Source organism: Carcharhinus amblyrhynchos, chromosome 8 (assembly GCF_965287045.1).
Source record: "Carcharhinus amblyrhynchos chromosome 8, sCarAmb.v2.hapA, whole genome shotgun sequence".
Lineage (NCBI taxonomy): Eukaryota > Metazoa > Chordata > Chondrichthyes > Carcharhiniformes > Carcharhinidae > Carcharhinus > Carcharhinus amblyrhynchos.
This window is the reverse complement of record NC_137331.1, coordinates 78786879-78811775: the sequence shown is the minus strand read 5'-3', so window position 1 is coordinate 78811775 and position 24897 is coordinate 78786879. Positions and strand designations below refer to the sequence as shown.

Sequence of the window (24897 nt, the reverse complement as noted above, 5' to 3'; positions counted from 1 at the left end):
ATTTCACAGGGAGGTGTTCATTGTACCCCAGCCTTATAGACATTAAAACACTGTCAATTAGTGGTGGTTAATGTAAGTGCCACAACTCCAGCGGTATTTTAGATTGCATAATTTTTTTCATGGGATGTGGGTAGTTTGCAAGGCCTGCATTTGTTGCCCATCTCTAATTGCCCTGGAGAAGATGCCCACCTTCTTGAATTGCTGCAGACCATGTGTTGTAGGTATATCCACAGTGCTGTAAGGAAGGGAGTTCCAGAATTTTGGCCCAGTGACAGTGAAAGAACAGTGATTTATTTCCAAGTCAGGATGGTGCACAACTTAAGAGGGAACTTGGTATTTCCATGTATCTGTTGCCTTTGTCCTTCCATGTCCTTCTAGGGGAGGTTATGACCTTGTGGTACTATCGCTTGATTATTAATCCAGGAACTCAGTTCAAGTTTTGAATCCCACCATGGCAGAATTTGAATTCAATAAAAATCTGGGATTAAGAATCTACTGATGACCATGATTGTTGGAAGATTATTTCTTGATCACTAATGTCATTTAGGGAAGGAAACCTGCCATCCTTAACTTGTCTGGCCTACATGTGACTCCAGAGCCACAGCAATGTAGTTGATTCTCAATTATCCTTGGGTAACTAGAGATGGGCAATAAATGTTGGCCATCCAGCAATGCCCATGTCCCATGAATGAATAAAAATAATGTGGTAAAGGTCACAGGTTTGGAACATGCTGTTAAAGGAGACTAGGTGAGTTGTTGCAGTGCATTTTATCAATGCTACACTCTATTGCCACTGTAATATTGATGGGGGGAAAATCGCTGTTTAAGAGGATCGATGAACTGCTGATCAAGTGGGCTGCTTTTTCCTGGATGGTGCCAAGCTTCTTGAATGTTGTTGGAGCTGCACTCATCCAGGCAAGGGGAGAGTGTTTCATCAGACTCCTGACTTGTGACTTGTATATGGTGGATTAGCTATGAGGATTCAGTAGGTGAGTTACTTGCCACAGAATTCCTAACCTTTGTGCTGCTATTGTAGCCGCAGTATTTATATAGCCACTCCAATTCAGTTTCTGGTCAATGATATTCACCGACATGTCAATGGTGGGAATTCAGCAATCGTAATGCCATTAAAGTTCAAAGGGAGATGGTTAAGTTCACTTGTGTTGGAGATGGTCACTGCCTGGCACTCATGTGACACAAATGTTACCTGCCATTTATCAGCTCAAGCCAGAGTGCTGTACCATTCTTGCCCCATGGACAGGGACTGAGGAGTTACAATTATATTGTATATCAATTCTCTCAGTATCTGGTTGGGTTAATAGATGAAGTAGAGGGGGAAATATAGATGCCTGACTCTACGGTATACGTGCATTTCACACTAACCAAATATTAATTATTCTTAAAGTGCTTCACTAAAAGCTGGAGTGAGTCACAGAGTTACATTTCATTAGAGAAAGAGGCCACAGTGGGGAGTCGCCTGAACATTCAACTGAGAGAAAATGGAGAGGGAGGATGATATTTTGTGTTTCAGAAGATTCAGTACATCATTCAAGACTCTTAGCGTGGGAAAAATGTCAATTCCAAGCTATTAGATACAGTGGGGGAGGGTGACAAAAACAATTGGGAATAATTTGAAGTAACTAGCCTAGGGTCAAAAACTAATAAACATTGTCGTTGGATCAAACTGGCCATAATCCAGCCTATATCAACAGCCACAGCTGCATTACCAAATGTACTATTAGTTGCCAGTGAATGAATTACTTCAAAGAAACCATAGACTTAATGCTGTAGTTAAGTTTAGAAACCCAGCTAGCTGTGCAAAGCTGCTGGAGCCAGAACCTGCAGACAGACTGTGCCCTTTAGCCTCAGTCTAACACAGATTTGTAAACTTGTTCCTTGTTCAGATGCAGCATTCTTACAATGAATAGGGATTCCCCAACAAACTAGCAAAAATGGCTTCAATTTTAAATATTCAAGTAACACTGCTAATATTCAAAGTTAATTTCTGCCAAATTGAGTTTCCAAACTCTCAGTTGAAAAGCCCAAATAGAATACAGGAATTATTGTAGAGAAATTTAATAGTACAGGTCGAGTATCCAAAAACGGAACACATTAGAAACTGAACTTATCCTGAACCTCATCGACATTCAGGAAATCCCTGACTTGAGGTGGCATGAACTTTACTGGCCACACCTGAACTTCAGCTCAGGAAGTGCCTGATGTAAGCCAATATGAAGCTCATTGAAGACACCTGACCTTTAACATGACAATATCAAAGCTGCTGATGAGATGACATTGGGATGAACCCTCCTTACATTTGCTGTAAATACTGACCTAAAAATTCAAACATTGGAACCCATTATTAGTATCTTAACAGCTGTTGCAAATGAGGGCTAGCTTGCTCTAACATATGTGTGTCTGACAACAAAGTTGTGAACATTGAGTTTACAGTTAACATCCCCTTTCTCTGCTGTAAGTGCGGTGTGAGCAGCTGTGGCTCAGATCTTATTAAAAGAAAACTCATCTCAAGGACCTTGTATGAAGTATAATAAGGGGTTCTGAGGTAATTGGAATCAGATGTTTGAAAGGAGTAACTTGCTCTGTGCTAATGGTATTACATGTAAGATACAGACACACTTAAAGGAGTGGAGAGTGCTGCTGTCAATTTTGGGATTGAATATTATCCAAACAGCTGTAGCCAAAAGCAGATTGCTTAAGGGTCTTTGAAAGGAGGTCTTACGTATTGTGAAAAGATGTGTAAAATATTTTTTGATGTTTCATCACTTTGCCCTCTTATTCTTTCTCTCTCTCAGATAGATGCAACACAAATCACTCCTCCACACATTGAACACTGGGGAAGTACACTTGCACTGAATAAGATAATTGTATTAATGGATAAATGTAGCCTTTACCTCATGGGGTGTTGCAGTCACAAACTAAGAAGATTTGGAAAAAATGTGTTCCATGTTATTCCAGCATCATTGAGGCTTTAATGCAGAACCATCTGGTTGGGAAGCAGGCATTGTACTGTCTAGGCTACAAAATGGTCATGATTTATTAAATCCAACAGATGTTTGGATGATGTAAGTAATGAACTCCATATAGCATAATCGCATGAGGCTTGTGTCTCACCACTCCCAAAATTCCCACCGACTTCAGTGCCTGCTTTTACAAGAGCACCTGCTATTAACTTCCTTCCAGAGTTCTCCACTGGTGTTTTGTCCTGATTCTCCGGGTACGTTTTGTCAGAAGATGATTACGCTAACACATTTAACTCAGTGTTTTTAAATATTAAAAGAGCCTGGGATGACATGAGGATTTTTTGTTTCAGCAACAGATGATTAGGATTAAGCATGCTGATACCAGTGATTATGGCCACGATTCTCCTGAATCAGAACAAACACCCACACCAGTGGGAAAACTGAAGTGTCGGCTCACCTTCATACCTACATGGTGTGGGTGGGGCTGATCTGTTACTTGGGTGGTGGGGTGAGGATAACCTTCTTTGCTGAGGGGTTGATGGTGCTCCCCTGGACCCTCAGGATCCAGCACATCAAATACATGCTGATCATTACCACTACCGAAGCACGCCCTGTGCATTCCACCCCCCACCACCGCCTGGGACAGGCAAGTGAATGGTGGAAGGGGGCTGATGAATGGGCCATCAAACCCTCTTATTGTATTGAAATTCATGGGTTTGCATAATTATCAGGTTGTCACCCACTATGAGCAGGAACCTGATTGTGACCGGTGGTGAAAAAGAATCAAGAAGGCTTTGGTCTTGTTTTTTTACTCAAAGTCCTGTTCCCCAGGACATTTTATTCTCACCAGCAGCCAGCTGACCTGGAGAATCCCCCCTTATCAGTCCAATTGTAGCTTTCAGAATGAAACTGGATAAATATACTTGAGAAAAAAAACATTGCCAGGAAGGGTACAAAGAGGGATGAACTGGATTATTCCCCCAAAGAGTCAGTACACACTCAATAGTTTGAAAGGTCTCCTTCTGTGCTGTACCATTATAAGGTTGTATGGACTGGATTTCGCAGGATCCACATGACCCTGCTGCAAATGTTGGGAGAGAGCCCCTCCCACTCTAATGGCTTGGCCAGAGGCTTCTCATTGGCTTAGAGCAAAACATCTGCCCCCATCTGGCCACTTCTGAGAGTTGCTGACCAAACAGCCAGCAGCTCCTCGGTCCCAGAGGCACTACTAGGATATTGAACACTCCTGGGACATTGACCACTCCTGGGATTGCAGCCAGTCCCAAACCAAGTTGGACTGGGCTGGAAGATTAGGCAGGAAGGAAGAATACTGTGGTTTGGGGAGTGTGGGGAGGGGATGGAAAAAGGGGCTTAAGACTTTGTAGTGGGATCCTAGCTAAGCCCAGCAGCCTATAGAAGGGGTTGGCCACGTCTTACTTGCATCTTCCCTTAGGCTGCACAATGAAACCTGCTGAGTTTCACACTTGCATGCGCCTCCACCCAACACAGAAACATTGTGGTGGGGATGGGAAGAGTCATGGGCAGATGGGCCATCTAAGACTGTCCATGTAAAATTGCAGCTGGGCTGGGAGTGGGCAAGTAGGTGCTGGGAACAACACCCAGGGCATTGTGCCCAATTTTGCACCAACTGCCTGCCTGCCAACTCATCCCCATGACAGCATATAATATAACCCTATGATTCCATGATGCTGCCATATTTAAAGGGGTAAATGAAAATCCGAAAAAAACTGTTGGGCTGCTAACTCTTGTTTTCAAATGAAACTTCTTCCTCACAAGTGTGACCAGGGTTCAGGATGAAGCAGAATTGAATATCTAGTTATAGATATCTTCTGATCAGTAGTCAACTTGACCAACTTGTGCGATAACTATAAAGTTAAAATGCTGCAAGTAAACAACAACAATTTTCACCGGGTGATAATTTTTTTTGTGACTCTAAATTACCAATCAGCAGAAAAATAGATTCAATGACTTTTGAGTCTATTTGGCTATAAATGACCTAAAAATGATACATTTACCTAATAATATCTGTTGTCTAGTAATAGGGGTTTACCTAAATCCATTCCAAACGACTCCAGGTACAAAAGACATCAATAGCAACTGAGTGATATGTCACTTTTTGAATGTGAAAACCAAAGCAGCTTTCAAACAAAAAAAGGACAAATGGATTCGGAAATTCTGTTCAGCAAACCAACACTCTGCTTTCCACGTTCACAATTGTGGGCAATGTGGCTTTTCCATATAGTCAATAATGTTTGAAGAACTTCAAAGGTGTAATAGTTCTCTCCTGGCCCTTCCCATCAATTCGACTCTCTAAAGATCTCTTTAATATGGTCCCAGAGGTATCAACTTTCCTCCAGAAGTTTCAAGTAAGTGTGTTCAGAATATTTCACTGTGAGAGGAAGGCATTGACTACAATCTTTGCTCATTCTTTTTATTCAGTCATGGGACATGGGCACCATTGGCTGGCCAGCATTTACTGCCCATCCCTAGTTACCCTTGGAGGGCATTTCAGAGCCAACCACATTGCAGTGGATCTGGAGTCACACGTAGGCCAGATCAGCTAAGGATGGTAGATTTCCTTCCCGAAAGGACATTAGTGAACCAGATGAGTTTTTCTGACAATCGACAATGGTTTCATGGTCATCAGGAGGATATTAATTCCAGATTTTTTTTATTGAATTCAAATTCAACCTGTGCCCCCAGAACATTAACTGAGTTTCTGGATCAATATCTAGTTGTAATACCACTAAATCATTGCCTTCTCTAACATCAAGACACATACCGTTTCTAGCAGGTACCATTGGGTAGCATTCAAAGTCACTTATGTAATATCTCCTCACTGGAGCCACTCATAGTGTACCCAATCATAAAGTAAGACTTGCATTTATATAGCACCTTTCACAGCTACTTGACATCCCACTGCACTGTCCAACCAATGAAGTATGCATATTTTTGAAGTAGTCAGAATAACTTAATTCACTGCAGATTATCGATTATGCAGAGGCCTTACAGATGTCTCAGGTCTCAGGACTGAGTATGGTCAACAGCTGCTGGAAGGCTCTTTGGTTACTGAAGGGTGTAAGAGATTACAGATGCAGAACTTAATGAAGCTTATTTCTATCCTCCTTCAACATCCGCACACAGACAATCTTAACAGGGGTCACTGCATGGTAATTAAGAATAGGAATTCTAGCCAAAGTCAATCAGCCAAAACTCGATCAACTGAATGACGGTTGATGTTTAAATTCTTGAGCAAGGAAACCACAAAGTTATTCCGAACTATAGTAAAGATCTAAAAGTAAAGAAACATTAACTAACAGCACATTGATTGAAAAGTTTAGACTTGAAGAATATTAGGAACTTAGAAAAAGTTAAAAAATCTAAACAGAAAATTATGGATATTGAGAATCCCAAAGTGGCTATGGAAGCATTAAAAACAGATTTTGAGTGAACTGTGGAAACAGACTTTGAAGCATTAATAACTCCTGTTTCCACTCAACCAAGCAGCCTAAGTTTTCCATTTCAAGAACACTGGCTTCCAGGTGTAATTTAAACATAAAAATCTTCAGAACCCTTCAGTGATGAAGGAAGTATAACATAATACATGAACCTAATTATGTGCAGGCTTTTTATACCACTATTACTGCAACATTTGTACTACCATAGCATTAAATCCATTATCACAGCGCATTTAAATAGTTCACTTAAAGTTAAAAATGTCCCAGTGTTTCACAGACATGGTGCCAATGGTGATGAGATTAGTAGGGTAGTCAAAAGCCTGGTCGATTAAGTTGATTATAAGGATCCAAAAAGAGGAGAAAAGAATGAAGGTAAAAGAACTTGGGGGGAGGAGAAGGTTTATGGCAGGACCTGGGCTGAATCCATGGCTGCCAAGAGTGGGAAGTTGGGATGCAGGATGCACATAAGGCCAAAGTTAGAGTCGGGACAGTTGAAGGGCTGGAGGAGATTACAGAGATCAGAGTCAATGGAGGGGTTTAAAGACAGGACCAATTATTTTAAATTTGAGGCTTTGGGGATTCGGGAAGCAAAGTGCACCAGCAAGGATGAGGTGATGGGCAAATGAGCCTTGTTAGTGAATATGATACAGGGGACAGAGGTTTGGATAATTGGGAGTAGTACATTGAGATGGATAGAAAACTGGTTGGCAGACAGGAAACAACCAGTGGCGGACCAGAACCAATGGCGTACTGCAGGGATCAGTGCTGGGACCACAGCTGTTCACATTATAAATGATTTAGATGAGAGAATTACATGTAATACCTCCAAATTTTCAGATGACACAAAGCTGAATGGAAGGGTGAGCTGTAAGGAGGGTGCAGAGATCCTTCAGTGTAATTTGGACAAGTTGAGTGAGTAGGCAAATGCATGGCAGATGCAGTACAATGTGGATAAGTGTGAGATTATCCACCTTGATAGCAAAAACAGGAAGGCAGATTATTATCTGAATGGCTATAGATTGAGAGGGGAATCTCCAGTGAGACCTGGGAGTTCTTTTACACCAGTCGCTGAAAGTAAGCATGCAGGCGCAGCAGGCATTAGAAAAAGGCAAATGGCATGTTGGCTTCCATAGCAAGAGGATTCAAGTTCAGGAGCATGGATGCCTTGCTGCAGTTATACAGGCCCTTGGTGAGGCCACACCTAGAATATTGTGTGCAATTTTGGTCTTCTTATCTGAGGAAGGATGTTCTTGCTAGAGAGGGGATGCGGCGGAAGTTTACCAAACTTATTCCTGGGATGGCAGGACTGACATATGATAGGAGAGTCTGAGTTGGTTAGCATTGTATTCATTGGATTTTAGAAGAATAAGAGGGGATCTCACTGAAACCTATAAAATCCTAACAGGATTGGACAGGGTAGGTGCAGGAAGAATGTTCTCAACAGTGGGGGAGTCAAGACCTAGGGTTCACAGTCTGAAAATACGGGGTAAACCTTTTAGAAGTGAGATGAGGAGAAATTTCTTCACCTAGAATGGTAAGCCTGTGGAATTCACTACCACAGAAAGCAATTGAGGCCAAACATTTTCAAGGAATTAAATATAACACTTGGGACTCAAGGGATCAAAAGACATGGTTCTCCATGTCCAGCAGTTCTCCTTCTCCAAGCAGGAAAAAATTACTGAGTTGGACGGTCAGACATGATCATAATGAATGGTATAGCAGGCTCAAAGTGCTGAATGGCCTATCCTGCTCCTATTTTTATGTTAAACTTTGATTGGGATTCCCTACCATGGCATGTTTTCCTGGCTCTCCAAAGTCAATGGTATTTTGTGTGGGTTGGCAGCCCTGCAGTCAGGGAACCCATTGCGGGAAATGTCTTTGGCGGGACCAGAAGATCCTGCCAGTGGAAGAGCGGGAAAATCCTGCCCGTCGACTTCCCTAGTCTTAGCGTTGTCAGTTTTTCACTATTCATTGACTGTTTAACCGGAATTTTTGTTTTAAAACCAGGCTCCCTTAAAACTTGATATTAACATAAGCAGCAGCTACCTGTCAGAGAATTGTTCATGATGTGGAGATGCTGGCGCTGGACTGGGATAAGCACAGTAAGAAGTCTCACAACACCAGGTTAAAGTCCAACAGGTTTATTTGGCAGCACAAGCTTTCAGATCCTCAAGCTCTTTCATCAGGTGAGTGAGGACTTGTGTTCATAAACAGGACATATAAAGACACAAACTCAGTTTACAAGATAATAAAGGTACAGACAATGTGAGTGGAGAAATGTACCTTTAAGACTTAATTACTAGTAAAGACTCACATTCCAACCATTATCTTGTAAACTGAGTTTGTGTCTTTATATGCCCTGTTTGTGAACACAAGTCCTCTCTCACCTGAAGAAGGAGCTTGAGGCTCTGAAAGCTAATGCTGCCAAATAAACCTGTCGGACTTTAACCTGGTGTTGTGAGACTTCTTACAGAAAATTGTTCAGTAGAAGGCCCCCACCAGGGCCCAAGGTACAGTGCCAAGCACTCAGTTAGGCTGCAATCAAAACAAATATGCATGTATAAAGGAGGACCCCATCAGCTTCCTGCAGTTTTCCATGACTCACAGGAGCAGGTTAAAATCATAGGCTATGGAATCAGTGTGGGACATCAGTGGCTATGTTTTATGGCTGGTTTACTCTGAGCAGCAGTATTATAATTCCACCTAATATCTGTGATGCAGGGAGCTAACCCAAACTTCCTCTAGGAAATAAAGCTCAAGTATTCATGCCCCTTTTCAGAAACAACTAAAACTGCATTGTCTGCAATACTGGAAAGCAGGTTTCCAGTGAATGCATCCCTGACTGCAGGGAAGCCCATAGTGGGGTGCGCCGAATGCAGGACTGGAAGGATGGCCGGAACGTTCTGGGCCCAAGTATATCACCTTAAGCGCAATGTATTCGATAATGCATTAATGTCAAAATGTTGCACATATTGATTAACAGTATTGATGATAAGTATTGTACTAATTAGATACTTAGTAAATGAGCATGTTGATGAAACGCCTAATGAACAAAATATTTGGATATTCAAAGTTAGAGAGAAACAGAATACAGTCAAGGTCAATGAATCCTACCTGGAATAAGCTGAGGTGGAACTAAATCTTCTGCTTTGGGAATAATTTTGGGAACTTGGCTTGGACATCGATGACCGGCTCTTTTCAACATAACCATTTGTTTGGAGTGTGATTTCACGGTTCCATTTATCTGATGGACACAGTTCCAAAGGCTGCTGACATGTCTGTTCAGACCATCTTTAATTCTCTGCAGGCTGCCTGAAATATTGTCCAGCTTACTGCAAACGTTCTCAATGTGAGCCACTCTCCTGTCAACATGGGAGATTTCCCTCTGGATCCCCTGTGTGCCGTGTTTACACTTATTAATGTCTTTAGCAAGCTGACTTGTCAGCTGTTCCAATCGTTCCTTCATTTCAATTAACTGACTGCTATTCATCCCCTTGAATTGTGATTTGAGGTTTCTGTCTGCTTCCTCCAGTTGGTAAATCTTACCCAGGAGTTCCTGCTGTTTCTTTGTTAAAGTGGACTCAACCGTTGAGAGTTTTTCAGTATTCCTCCTCAGACCTTCCCACTGTGCTTGTACAGACTGCCCCATATTGTTTATGGTGACTTTTAGTGAGATGATTTCTCCTTGCACCATCTCTAACTCTTCATTTTCTTCCATTTTCCTGAGTCCTTTGTGAACGGTATCATTCAGAGAATTAAAAAGAACTAAGTTTTGTTCTGTTTTTAATAATAAACCCTTGTTGTTGCTTTTGCATGTTTCTAAATCCATTTTGATATCTTGCATCTCCCTTGTACCAGAGACACAACCAGTCAGGCACACATTTTCTAAATTCTGCAACCTGTTTTCGAAACGATCCATCTTGCCATGGATTTGATCATTACTGGAATTCAGATCACTTTGATGTAATGATCCTAGTTCAGTGATCATTGCTTCAGTAGAAGTAATGTTACTAATTAACGTAAAATCATTGTTATGTTTATTTTCTAACAATTTTAGGAGTTTCTTGATCCCATCAACCTCAGTTTCAATGAGTCCTCTGAGGCTATACTCAATATAAAAACAATGTTCTTCAGCATTTTTCTCTGTTACATTTATCCTAGATTCAATTTCTTCTAACCTCTCCCTAAAAAGATCTTCCAGGCTAAGGGTAGTGAAACGCTCCAGTTCATTATCTAATCGGGCATTCAATAGCCTGTTGGCATCAGCAATTCTGTAGACCTTTCGATCCATGTTGTTCAGCTGCTGTTTTAAAGTGCCTATGGGAGCACAACAGTTGAAATGGTTCGGTGATTCTTGTAGAAGTTTTCGGAGGTCATGGATCTCCTCTTTCAGTTCAGCCTCTTTTTCATGAAGCATTTCTTCTACATGCTCATAGTGAGATTCATTTTGTTCGCATTGTTCTTTGAGAGACATTAATTTATACTCACAAGAATTTTTCAGATCTGCAAATTTCATGTCAATGCCTAAGATTAACTCATCTCTGAGAGTTTTAAATTTACTATCAATATACGACTGATATAAGTCTCCATTAGCAAATGGGGAATAAGTAGAGACAGGTCCTTCAACTGCTTCCATTAGCTTCTTCAACTGCCCATTATGTCCAGTAACCATTCCATGTAGTTCATCCAGCATATCACTCTTGGTCTTCAATGTGTGCTTAACTTCTGAGAGTTCAGACAACATTTCACCCATTCCCGGTTGATAAAATGTGTCTCCGTTCTCTCGGATGACTGGAACGTGGGGTGTCCCTAAGCCAAGAGCACTGTCAGGCAGTCGAAGGTTGCTCAGTAATGTTGCAAACAGTTTGCTGGTATCTTCCTGGACACTGTGCCTCAGATTGTCACTCATTCCTGTAACTGAGGCCTGCACTTTTTCCAGCACCTGGTTAAGGCGTTGTACCTCATATTCCAACTGTTGAATTTTCTGTCCTTGGGCATCAGTGGATGGCCATTTATGAGTTTGGCTATCTGTAGATTTGGGTACTAATGGAAACATGCAATAGTTAATACCATATTATCCACAGAAAATATGCATTTTTATCTGTACGGTGAACATAAATTGTCAAACAAAATAGCTGATTTTTAAACATCCACCGATCAACCATGCATGTAACACAAAACCTAATATTATTATCTTGAGTCTGCCAATAGGGGGTGTTAGTTATAACGAGAACAGAACTCACTGGGAAAACTCAGTAAGCCTGCCAAGTCAATGTAAGACTGATACAAGTATCCACTGGAAAATGGAGAATAAATAGCAACAGGTATTTGAATTGCTTCTCTTAGCTGCTCAACTGTTGACTGAGACCCTTTACTTCTATTATCGTGGTTCTCCAATAATCTTACATGGCTATACTCATTTATTGAGAAATATTAAGAAAAGCAGATGTGTTTTAATTTTAATCTTAATTATTTGACTACCTACAATTGCCCTATGTCTACCTTCGATCGGTGTTCAATTGGTTTCCACTGACAGAATGAAGCCGTTGCAGGTTAATAATGGTGAGCCCGTGGAATTCTTTTCCATAGGAAGTAGGTGATGCTAAAACATTGAATGTATTTAAGAGGTGGCTGGATATAGCGCTTGGGGTGGACGGGATCAAAGGTTATGGGGAAAAAACAGGATTACTGAGTTGGATGATAAGCCATGATCGAACTGCATGACGGAGCAGGTTTGAAGGGCCAAATGGCCTATCTTCCATGTTTCTATGTCTATAAATACAGATATAAATGAAGGAATATTGTTAAGAATCAAACTCAACCTGAGTTAGGCTAATGCACAAAAACATCCCTACAAGAAATAGAAATTTCCAATCCCCTGTTGTCAAACTGATTTCACATGTGAGCCACGATTCTTCCATCCCGAACCGCAACTTTTCTGGTGGGTCGCGATGGGAGATGCGCGACACTGGCCTTGTTCCGGGATTTGTGCATGCGCTGGGAATACATGCGCATTTCCCGGAGCTGGAGAACAATGTTCAGGTTCAGGTCACAGGCCAGACCACGCTGGAAAACAGCAAGAAGGTAGTAAGTAATTTGAATCTATTTAAAATATGTTTTAAACGTCTTTTAAATCTAATTATCGGGAACTTGCCAGTCCCGATTGAAACTCCCATCCTGTCAGGAGTACTTCATTCTGGCGGGGTTTAGAATAGCTCCCCACATTTGGGGGACTAGCGGGAAATCCCCCCAGGAGGTTGGGCAGCAGGAAACTGGTGCCCCCTGGGCATGGACACCCTGGCACTGCCCACCAGGCATTGGGCAGTGCCAAGGGGCAGGACATATTGTGGGCAGGGCCTGGGGATGATCGGTGGAGATGGGGAGTCTGCATGGCGATTGGTCTGGGATGGAGGGAGGGCAGCGATTGGGGCAGGCTGGGAGGGTGAGTCATCTGTTGGGGGGGGGGGGGCCTGCCTGCCGGGGTGGGGGTGGGGGGGTCCTGACCCTGGGGGAGGGTGTGCCAGAGTGAGGAGGGTGGGGGGATCGCCACTACTGAGGGTGTGGGCTGGACATCAGGGCGCTCCAGGGAGGAGGTGGTCAGGGCTGGCCTGGAAATTGTTGTGGGGGCTGCAATCAGGCTGGAGGGGGTCCCGGGCTAGCCAGCAAATCGAGCTGGCTAGCAAACGGAGAGACTGACAAGATTGGGACCACTGCACATGTGTAGAGTTCCAGAACTGTCAAACTCCAGTGTGAATAGGCCCCACTCCTCTGGGTTTTTAATGATATTCATGATTGTGACCTCTGCAATGCACAGAGTGCGGAGGTTTGGGTGAGAAGGTGAAATGCCGAAACAGTCAGGATCTAGAACAGTTTTTCTGCCAATTTTGGGAGAATTGCGGCCACGGTTTGTAAAAAACCTCATCATATCATACTGTATTGTGAGACTGAAGTCTCTCATGCCTCACCAGTGGGTTCAATGGTGGGCAGGGTCGGAGGGAATTCGGCAGGAGGTCCTAAAATAGGATTTATGTTGGCCATGATTGATTGGGAAACCTGGAGGCTGGTGTGAATCTCATTTAATTCCCACTGATGGGGCACAGGCGAATGCCTAACAACCCATGCCTGATTCTCCATGGCACCAGCAGGAAAACGCGATGGTCCAGAAAGGTCCGGAACAACATGGCCTGCAGAAGTCGGATCTTAGCTGAAGAATGCCTGGGGCTGTTTCCAGAGTTTGGGTTGGTGGTCCCCCAGCAATTCTGGACCCAGCAACACCTCAACAGTAGTTGTGGGAGCATCGATCAGGTGGACCTTCCAGCTTGAGTGTTATTGAGGAGGTTCACCTCCCAGCCTCAGCATGTTCCTGGAGATTCACCTTATTTTTCAGTGCTGGGTCAATGGTGCTGGATTCCTTTCAACAATGGCACCCATATATATATGGGGCACACACAATCCCATCCCATCATAGAATACAGCACTAAATCCGTGGATGCATAATTAATGAGATTCGGCTGGAAGATATGGCTTAGTTTTCCATTGGCCTCCACCCTGGGAAGCAATCCTTGTCACTGGCTCTGCCATGGGTCTTAGTCCCAGATATGATAATTCTGCCCATAGAATCTTTGAATAGTTATAGCACAGTTAACCCATGTCAGTACAGGCTTTTTGCAAAATCAAATTAACTAGTCTCACTTTCCCAACTCTCATCCCTTTTCCCATAGCTATATAACTATCTTCTGTTCTGCTGCTGTTTCAGCAGCTCTGGTTATATCTGCCTCCCCTACACTCTCAGTTAATGTTGTTCAGATCCTAGCTGCTTGCTGCATTTAAAAGGTTTTCATCATTAATCCAATTTAAGACGGCTTTTTATGCACCACATCATATGGACTGTGTAGAATATGTTAAAAGATTTATTAACCTTGTGGATCTCTCTGGCTTTGTGCAGGGAAAGTTAGAGCTATTGGTGGTACTGTAGGCACAGATTTGGGGATCCACAACTTTTGGAGCATTTTGAAACATCATCTCATATTCAAAATGAGCACCGGTAGTTGTAATTGTATAGCAGAAATAAGACAAGTGCCACATGATTGTAACTTTGATCTTGTGTGGTTAATAGTGATGTTGTTGTTTGCATTTGTAGCTTCTCTCTATAGGTCCTGTGCCATTCGATCATTAGCTATATACTCATTAACTGACGATGGGTCAATGCGAGTCATTTTTAACAGGGTAATTTGGACTTAGTCTATACATTTTCTGTACAGGATACACACCGTGGAACCTCACACATTGTTTCATGACTAAGTTCCTTCTACTATGATAGACTCATTGTGCCATAGGCAAAAAAACCTCTGAGACATTTGAGTGGGTCACCCAGGAAAGAGCACAGGGAAAAGATTATTTCAGACCATTTACCACAGTTACGCATAAATAGTCTAAAAATGAGTATGGGGCATTATATCCATCTTCCAAGATACCTTTTTTTATCTAAATATTACCACCCTTCCAGCCATGGATTCTGCATCCTACTTCTAAGCCACAACCATCATTGCTTCCCTGTAATATTTGGTAGATTCAAGGAAAATAATAATCTACTCAAAAAGTAACTGTGCATTACACGATTCTTGTAATTTGAAGCAATTGCATATGCAGACTATGGTAAGTAGCTGCCATTTGAAATGAAGGCCTCACTGTTCTCTTTCTATTTGATGTGTGAAATTGGATTGAATTTATCTGAAGAGATGCAATAATATCTTCAAAGCAACTCCAAGAAGGACTGGGCCTTGGTCTGACTTGGCACTTTCTTTTTAACAATGTGGGGTTTTATTTAGTCCAGTGGTTCTCAAACTGGGGTCAGCAGATCTCTGGGGTTTGCAAAGGCTTTCTGGGGGTCCACCAGATAATGTATACAGGACCCATTGGTGTTGGTGGTCCTAATTACTTGCGGTATCGCACGGGCAAAAATGCTGCTCACCTGGCAGCGTGCCAGCAATATTCTATTGCAGACAGGGGTGGCCGGAGAAAGCTCTGAAACATCAGCAGCTGCAGAGTGGGTAAATGGGGAGTTGGGAGTTGGGGGGATACATATGAAACAGGGCCAATGTTCCCAGCAGAAGCTGCTAACCCTAATCCCATTTCAGGGAGAGAAGAATGGTGCTGTCCTGTGAAGTAGCATCTCTAATCTTCCAGCAGAGGGAGGGTAAAAGTTCACACATCACCAATCACATCGATATACAGCCGATATCCGGCGGCTGTGACAGACTTTCATATCAGCTTTCACCAGACACTGGTGTCCCTCACACTCAAAAATTGAAACATGCAAGAAATTCATAATATAGATAAATTATTCACCTGTTTGAAAAAAGGTCCATAAAACAAAAAGTTTGAGAACCACTGATCAAGCCAATAGAATGCAAGTGAGGAAATGACTATCAGTGTCATTGAAACAAATTAAATACAGTCAAAATTAATGAAGTGAAATCCAAATAATGAAACTAGAACCAAAAGCAAGGACCCTTTTATGGGCTGCGGCTAGTGCATTTTCTACATGATATCGAGGCCAAAGGGCCAAAGTCCCGGGCTCCTCGGATCTTCTTATTTGAATGAAGGCTGCTAGTGCTCTGTGACTGACGCACCCAAAAATGTACGCTGCCAAATTTCTAGGCCAATAACTTTTAGAATATTGTTCATTTGTTATAGCAATATAAAAATAAATTTCAGCAAATCATAAACAAGGGACCATTTGGACTTTAAAATCTGTCTCAGATGTAAAGCTAGTCTTGGGGTAGGATTTTCCGTGCAACCCGCTGCATGTTTCGCCATGGCGGAGGCAGCACACCATTGGCCAGTGGCAGGATCTTCTGGTCCTGCTGAATGCACCCAACACCGCCAGGAGACCTATAACAGGGGTGCGCTGTAAGCGGGACTGCAACATCCCGCTGGCATCAACAGCCGGAAAGTTCCGGCCTTGATATTTAATAAATTATAAACAGATAAAATGCTGTCACTTTGGCTTCCTCCAGAATTCAGGGGCTGACGCTGCTTATAGGCTGCCATATTGATGGCAGCTTTCATATGAGAAAATGTACCCAGCTGTAAAATGATCATTTTTCTTTTACTCTTTTCACAGCATTTGATGCCCATCCCTAATTGCACATAAATGGAGTGGCTTACTAGGATTTCAGAGGGCCGTTAAGAATCAGCCACGCTGCTGTGGGTCTGGAGTCACATGTAGAGTAGATTAGGTAAGGCTGGCAGGTTTCCTTCCCTAAAGGGTGTAATGGACCAGATGAATTTTGACAATTAATGAGAACTTGAGGGCAGCATTATTGAGATAGCTTTCAATTACAGATTAATCAATTGAATTTAAATTCCACTGCTGCCAAGGCACATGTTCCATGACACATAAGGATGTGTTCCCAGGGCATTAGTGCAGTGACATTATCATTAAACTGCTGTCTCTCACTGGCCAATGGTGGGCTGCCTCCGCCATGGCGAAACATGGGTGGGTTGGACAGAAAATCTCACCCCAAGACTAAATTTACATCTGAGACAGATCTTGAAGTCCAAGTGGTCCTTTGTTTATGATTTTCTTTGCTGACATTTCTTTTCATACTGCTTTAATCAGTGAACAGTACTCTAGAAATCTGGCAGTGTACATTTTTGGGTGTCTCAGTCACAGAGCGCTGGCAGCCTTCATTCAAATAGGGAGGTTCGAGGAGCCCGGGACTTTGTACCTTTGACCTCAATGCCATGTAGAAGATGCACCTGCCAGATTCCAAAAAAGGGTCCTTGCTTCTGGCTCCAGTTTCATTATTTGGATTTCATTCCATTGTTTTGATTGTATTTAACTTGTTTCAATAACAAAAGTTAAAAAAAAGTTTTATTTATTAGTCACAAGTAGGCTTACATTAACAGTGCAATGAAGTTACTATGAAATTCCCCTAATCTTCACAGTCTGGCGCCTGTTCAGGCCAATGCACCCAACCAGCATGTCTTTCAGAATGTGGGAAGAAACCAGAGCACCCAAAGGAAACCCACACAGACACAGGGAGAATGTGCAAACTCTACACAGACAGTGACCCAAGCCAGGAATCGAACCCAGGCCCCAGGTGCTGTGAGGCAGCGGTGCTAACCACTGTGCTATTGTGCCACCCCTACCTTATACTATCTTATGTACCTTATATACACGTTAACCAATTTTACCATAAAGTAGAGAATATGTAGCAGGAAAAAGGCAATCAAAAGAGAGCATACAGTTTTTTAAAATCTTTCTCCAATGGCTGAATAATTAAAGAAAAGGTTGAAATTGGAGCTTTCAGTCAAATATTGGCAAATCATCAGGAATGACGTAAGTTCCTTAATTCTCTAAAGCATCCTTTGAGCAAACACTAATTGTTCTGGATTTCATACTAGCTTTGTTCTTTTAAGATAATTCTTTGCAGCGGGCTTTAGTTTAAAAGATGAACATCCTGTTTACTGACCACTGTTACCACATCAAACAGAACCAATATATAAACTAAACAAAGCAAGCTACTGAATATGAAGGTAGATACATAACTTTGGAGTTCCTTATGTAAAGTAGCGTATTCACTGTTAATTATGTAATTATGTAAGTTAAACTACTGCAACCAAAAGATAGTTTCAAATAGATAATACACATGCCAGGTTCAGATTGCAGTGAAAACTGACTGCTTTGGTGAATACTGATGCTTTTGATAAATTCGTGATCTGGATAAGCTGTGAGAAAGGCTTTATAAAGCATAATTTTCAAATAACATATAATTTTGCAATGATGTCCTTAATTTAGCATGATCAGATTTAGTAATATTCTAAAGTAATAATCAGGCACAAGTCATAATCTTACTAAGATTCCTTTGTCTGGAGGTAGGAGACGGCAGGGGGACCTTTGCAGCCTGTCCTGATCGGCCATTCTTGCAATCTTCACCCCTAAATCCGGGGCAACACCTCCATGCCAACTGAGTCACCGTCTTATATGCAATTTTATATGTAGGCCGAAAATGTGTGCGATATCTAATTGGAAAAACGCATTAAAAAAAGTTAATGAATACAAATACAGAGGGTGGGATTTTACGGCGACGCCCATCCCAAAACCATAAAATCCCGCCCGAGCTCAATGAACCTTATAAATTAGCAGGGATAGGTCCGCCCCTTGCCCGCTCCAATTATTGTGGTGGGTGGGACCATAAAATTCCAGCCAGAATCTTAAAAACCCTTCTTAAATCCTCTTTATCCTAAGCTGTTTGCGTGAGAAAGCATAAACATTGCTTCAGAATTAGAAGATCTTATTCTTCATAATATTTTAACGAATCATCACTGATTCCTTTCCTCGGCTCCAAAATTTCTCTTGTATTATTCAGCAGTGGTCTAGCCACCCATTGACTCTCCCTACACTTTCCGCTGCCTCGGAAAAGCAGCCAGCATAATTAGGGATCCTTTGCACCTCGGATATTCTCTCTTCCACCTTCTTCTGAGAACACATATCAACCGTCTCAGGAACAGCTTCTTCCCTGCTGCAATCAGACTTTTGAATGGCTCTACCTCATTAAGTTGATCTTTCACTTCACCCTGTCTGTAACTGCAGCACTATATTCTGCACCCTCTCCTTTCTTACTCCACTATGTACCCAGTGAATGGTATGTTTGTCTGTACAGCGCACAAGAAACAATACTTTTCACTGCATCCCAATACATTTGAAATAATAAAGCAATTCAAATCAAAAAATACATTTCACAAATTTAGCATAATTTCCTTCCTATAAATGTGTAAAATCTAGAGTACATTTGCCTTTGTTACTGCCATTCTGATCTTTAACATATCAGCAACTTCAGCACACTTTGTCCCTTCATTCTCTGATGAAGCTTGCAGTTAAGACTATGGCCTGGAGTTTATGGCTGTTGTAATGGCAAAATTGTCAATGTTTCCGATCATTACGCCTCTGAAGTTAACAACAACTTCTGGGTCTAAAATTACACAGTTAACTGTGGAAATCCAAAAGTTTCTGTCAGTAATTCTTTGTTTTCCCAGGAGTACACTGCTGAAATCTTTGAAGACTGCGATCAATTAGAAATCATGAAGCTAACAATAACTTCCACTTTTACAGTAGTAACCTGTTGCAAAAACCTGTGAAATAAATTATACCTCATTGATTGAAGTGTAACTGGCTTTCTAATAACTTACTACGTTAATAGTTACTGATGAACAACTTCTCTGGCTCTTGAAAAATTAATTTTATATTTGTGGAATGTAAAATTTCTCCATTATGAAGAAGAAAATCCACATATTTTTCAATAATGATGTTTAAGTTTGTTTGATATTTCAGTTTCAACCTTAATCCTATGTGTATATCAGAATTTTATTTCATTCTGTGCAAAATGGCATTAAAAAGTGAGGGTTAGTTAGTGTTTTTAACTCCCTGATTTGCTGTCTGTGAGAATTCCTCAATGTTATTTGACTGCCTACCCTGACTGATGACATCACCAAGCCAAAGGGACTCCTGGTGATCCCCTTGGCTTGGTGTGTTGATTCAAATTAACAGTGGGAAAGGTGAAATCCACACTTTAGAGATGCGGCACGGTGGCATAGTGGTTACAGTGGTTGGCTCACAGTGCTAGTGACCTGAGTTCAATTCCAGCCTTGGGTAACTGTGTGGCATTTGCATGTTCTTCCTGTTGTTGCATGGGATTCCTCTAGGTGGTCTAGTTTCCTCCCACAGTCCAAATATGTGCAGGGTTGGTGGATTGGACATGCTAAGTTGCCCCTTAGTGTGAGGGAAATTAGCAGGGATAGGGCCTGGGTGAGATTGTTGTCGGTGCAGGCCTGAGGGGCCAAAAGGTCCCCTTCTTCACTGTAGGGATTCTGTTATTAGATTGCTGTGGGCAGCTTTCTTTGAGTCATTGGCAAGTGCTGTGCTTTGTGACTGACTGCAAAATGCAGGCATTATCTTTTGCTGCTCTTTCTTCAGAAGTATTCTGTCTCAAATTTCTATGTATTGAACTGTATCTGCCACCTATATGCCTATTCAGCTAATACCTAAATGCTCTGGCATTCTTGCTCACAATTCACTATGACTCCAAATTTAGCATCAGCACACTTTAGTAATAGTCATTATTTCTATGTCCAAATCATTTACACAATTGGAAAACAAAAATGAATCTCAGTTAAGTATTATCTTTGCCTAAAAATTAATTACATTCCATTAAGCCACATTGCAGGAAATCCATAGGTTAGATTTAATATAAAACAAGCATTTATTTATATGATCAGCACAATTGAAGTCATCCCCAAATATATTTTATTGTCTGCTATTTTCTATACTTGTTTTATTTTACTTTAAAACAAGTATAGGAAAAACAGAAACATTACAGAACTTATTTTGTTTACTTTTTTTAACTGATTTCAATCTCCACAGGACTAAGAAAACACAGTTTAACTGTCAACCTGCATATAACCTCAAAATCCAAATTTAATGTTAGGAACTTGGAAGTTAAGGAGGTCAACAGTGAACCTGACAAAACAAAAATAACAGACAAGTAATATGATTAACAGGTGTCCAGATAAATAGTGAGATGTGATTTGCCCAGTAACAAGATTAGCAGGCATCTAGAGAAATTGAGGTGCCTATAGCCAAATCAGAAACATTGTTTACCAGAGATCAGTGCAGCTATATAAAATTCATAACGTCTAAATTAATTTGAGAGATAGACTGCCGAATCTACAGGGTGGAAATTAAAGCACTTGAACAGTATGCCTGTTACCATCCTCATTAGTTTTTCCATCCAATAGCCAGACAAACCAAAATCTTCAGAGAGTCCAATTCTATCAATGATGAGAACCACAGACGCCTGTTCCATCTAACATTTAGAGCCACAGCAGACTGCAGATATTCTCTGCTAAAAGACGCAGCTTTGTACCTTCACTGAACCAGCAAAAGACATTTTCCAAGACTTGGTAATCTAAGCTGTATTATGTGGTAAGTATGAGCTGGATTTAACTGGACGTACTAAAATGGATGCTGCGTGGGAAAAGTGGTATCCTAGTGAGTTTAGGTAACGTGGATATATTTTGGGAATAAAAGATAATTTCAGATAAAATGCTCTGTTTTGTTTGTAATATATTTAAGTGTCATGCATTTTTATTTTAATTAATACTCTTTATTAATTGTTTACATAATGACTGGACTGGTTCCCCACTGGGTTGTACACTATTCCTCACATTATTCCAAAAACCACTAAGAACAGGTGGTTCAAGTTATCTTTTAAGGTCTTGAGACACTCTCGCAGGTAACATCAGTGAGGTTCTTAATGAATTGCTGAATTATTTGCATTTCTGAGTGTCTCCCCAAATATAACAGAAGACAAAGCTGGCAGAATCTACACATCAGTAAAGATGATTACAGAGTAACGATTAAAAAACAGGAGAGTCATGAATCAAAGTGCAGTCAGTTCATTGTGTTCCCATGATTATTTTTGCAGCACTTTTCAAATGTTTAGGCATATTTGCTTTGATTGTCCGTCTGCTGCGATACTGTTCCTCAAAAGGTGTTGGAAGCAGAGTCTTTGAATATTTTTAAGGGCAGAGGTAGACAGATTTTTAAGCAATGGTGTGAAAGGTTATCACAGGTTGGCAGGAATGTCGAGTTGAGGTTACCATCAAATCAGCTATGATCTTATTGAATGGCAGAGCAGACCTGAAGGGCTGTGTGACCTGCCCCTCATTGGTATGTTCGTATGAAATGTACAGGGTTCACAAGTTACAGTCTCAAACAAAATAATGCTCTACTGCAAGTTATTTAATATGCGCACCTCAGAATCACTGTTAGTCTGTACAATGAGGGTGTGGGAGCCTTATTCTTTCGGCTATTCCTTACAGTCCATGTGTTCCCTACATCTTTGAGAATCTCTCTCATTGATCTAAGTGTTTGTTGTGTCAAGTCTCAAGAATCTGAAAAACTACAGTAGGCAAATCTATTAAATGAATGGAGTTTTTTAAAGGATTATTAACTTACCTTTCAGCACTCAAGCGGTTAACCATACCTAATCTGCAAGTACTTATATGTAATTTCTTAATTATTTCCCTGGAGCTGATGCTTCTTGTAATTAGCTGAAGGGTATGAGGGCCACAGAAAGATTAAAAGGTATTTCACTTTATACTGATTCCTTCAGCTGTTCAATCCAAATAGCTTCTTATCAGTTTTAATTACAGGGTTAAACCACAGAACTACTCTGGAGAATTTGAAAGGATTTCTCTCGGAGAGACTCTCTATCTGATCAAAGCTGGCAGAATCAGGCCGAATCAGGCTGTGTTATCTCAACACAGACATAAGACTTTTGTGTCCAAGAGATATTGAGCAGCCTTTCTCTGGTTTGGACTGAGTGTATTATTGTCATCCTTCAGTTGCTATTTTTTTTCATATTATGCGTGAAATGGTTCAAGTATTCATATTCACACTCCTCTAGTGTTGCATCCCTCGAGATAAAGCAGAGATGAAAGATGTGACAGATTACTCATTGTCACCCTGGGACAGGGGTTCAAGATGCAGGTGGGCAGAAACATGCAGCTGTAGTCAGCTCATCCTGTTCATGATTTACATAGAGGCCCTACTAAGGTAACACTTCCATTGTATATTTTTGTTAGCAATTGAATTACAATGTCAGAGATTCTACTGCCAACTCTAATAACCAAATAACTTGTATTTAAACACAGTATTTCATGACCGCAGGACCTCCCAAGGCATTTCACAGCCAATAAAGTGCTTTTGAAGTTACGAAGGGAGTTAAAATGAGGAATTAATTAAAAGGAAAAATCATTTTTATGCTACAAAAGAGCCGATAAAAATTCAGCAACACCACTCACAACAATGTTTCAGTGTAGTGAAATATTTGCAACATGGAAGAGTTTTGCTAAACATGGCATTTTTCTGGCAAGTTTACAGCAGGGGCAACCACTTTTAAGGCACATTATTTCTTTGAAATACAATAACTGTATAAATGTTCATGCCATTACTCCAAAGGAATGTTGTGGTTTACAAACTAATTACTACAGTCAACATTTACTTTTCCATCTTCTATCTCCTTGTTCTGAAAGAACTGGCTGTGAGAGAACATGGACATGTACAGTTCCCTAATACCTGCCCAAATTCACAATGGTTCATGTATTGTCTGGTCAACAAGTGTTAGCACAGTACAATAAAGGAAGATATCTCAGCCAATTCTGCTCCCCTGCTTCTCAATCCCCACACATTGGTATTTTCCTGCAGAATTCGCTGCATTGCAGACATAAATGAAAACTCAGACTAATTTTCTCCTCACTCATGAAGGTTGCTGATACCAACAGTTAAGACCCCTGATCCTGCCCCTGGTTAGATCTGTTTACGAAGATATATGGTCCCATTTTTAAAGAATGATGGGCTGAATTTAATGGGGGCATCACATCCCACCAGCAAAAGGTGCATTACTTAACTGGAGGTGGAATGGTTCCCCCTCTTTCAAGAGACAGTCCTACCTCAGGGAGCTGCTGTCCAATCTGATTGGTCAGTAGCTCTGAAGTCCCAGCAGACTCACTGGGTGCAGTGGCCACTGCTGGGGCTACAGGCAGGCCAACCAATCAAAATGTCAGAACCAGTATAGAGGTATGTACAACGGGAAGATATTTGGGAGAAATCAGGGTTGAGGGGAGGGTGGGCTTGGATCCTGATGGAGAAGCTAGGGAGAGGGAGCAGATGGGAGTAGTGGGGGAGACCCAGGAGTGAAGGGGGCAAGGGGCTGGGGGCTGAGGGGTGGTGGGGGGCTGGGGAGTGGGGGGGGGGGGCAGGGAGCGGGGGGGGGCAGGGGGCAGGGTGGCTAAAGGTCCCTATAGGAAAAGGAGGCCAGCGATGCAGTGACCCTCCATTTCCCTCTCAAAGCCCAAGCAGGGTTACCTGCTGGGTTTCCACAATATCACTGGTCTCCTCCTGCTGTCCTTAAGAATGAGGCTGGACAGGAAGTAGCCTTAAGGTCTCAGTTGGGGTGATGGAGGATGGGTGGGCTGTCCCAGGTCTTGCTCGAGCCCATCACCCAAATAAAATTGCAGGCAGGTTGGGGATGGGTGGGAGGAAGGACAGCAGGATGGCCACCCAGGGAGTTTTCATAAGCCCCCTCTCTGCCCACAAGCTAGGTCCCCATAAAACTCTGCTTTTTGAATTAAAGATTTCTGCAAAGTTTTTTTTGTCTTCAACTCTGAACCTTAAGTATTCTTGAGGAAACATTAAAGAGATCATATAGCGTTATTGTTGGAAGAATTTGACGCTGACCTACCTTCATTTTTATTCCAAATTAAAAATCAGTGTATTACTGGACTGTGATAAATGGATCAAAGATTGTGCTGATGATCTGTAACAAAGAAAGAAGTCTCACAACACCAGGTTAAAGTCCAACAGGTTT

General features: G+C 41.6%; 1 protein-coding gene across 1 annotated transcript in view; it reads right to left on the bottom strand.

Moving 5' to 3' along the window:
* LOC145346699 (EMILIN-2-like) overlaps nucleotides 1-24897 on the bottom strand; it is a 54533-nt gene that overhangs the window by 26950 nt on the left and 2686 nt on the right. The window contains exons 3-4 of the mRNA XM_080194306.1: nucleotides 18324-18490; nucleotides 9575-11503 (exon numbers count right to left, since the gene is read on the bottom strand). Of these exons, the coding sequence (XP_080050432.1) occupies nucleotides 9575-11503; nucleotides 18324-18490 (2096 nt within the window). The remainder of the gene's footprint in view (nucleotides 1-9574; nucleotides 11504-18323; nucleotides 18491-24897) is intronic.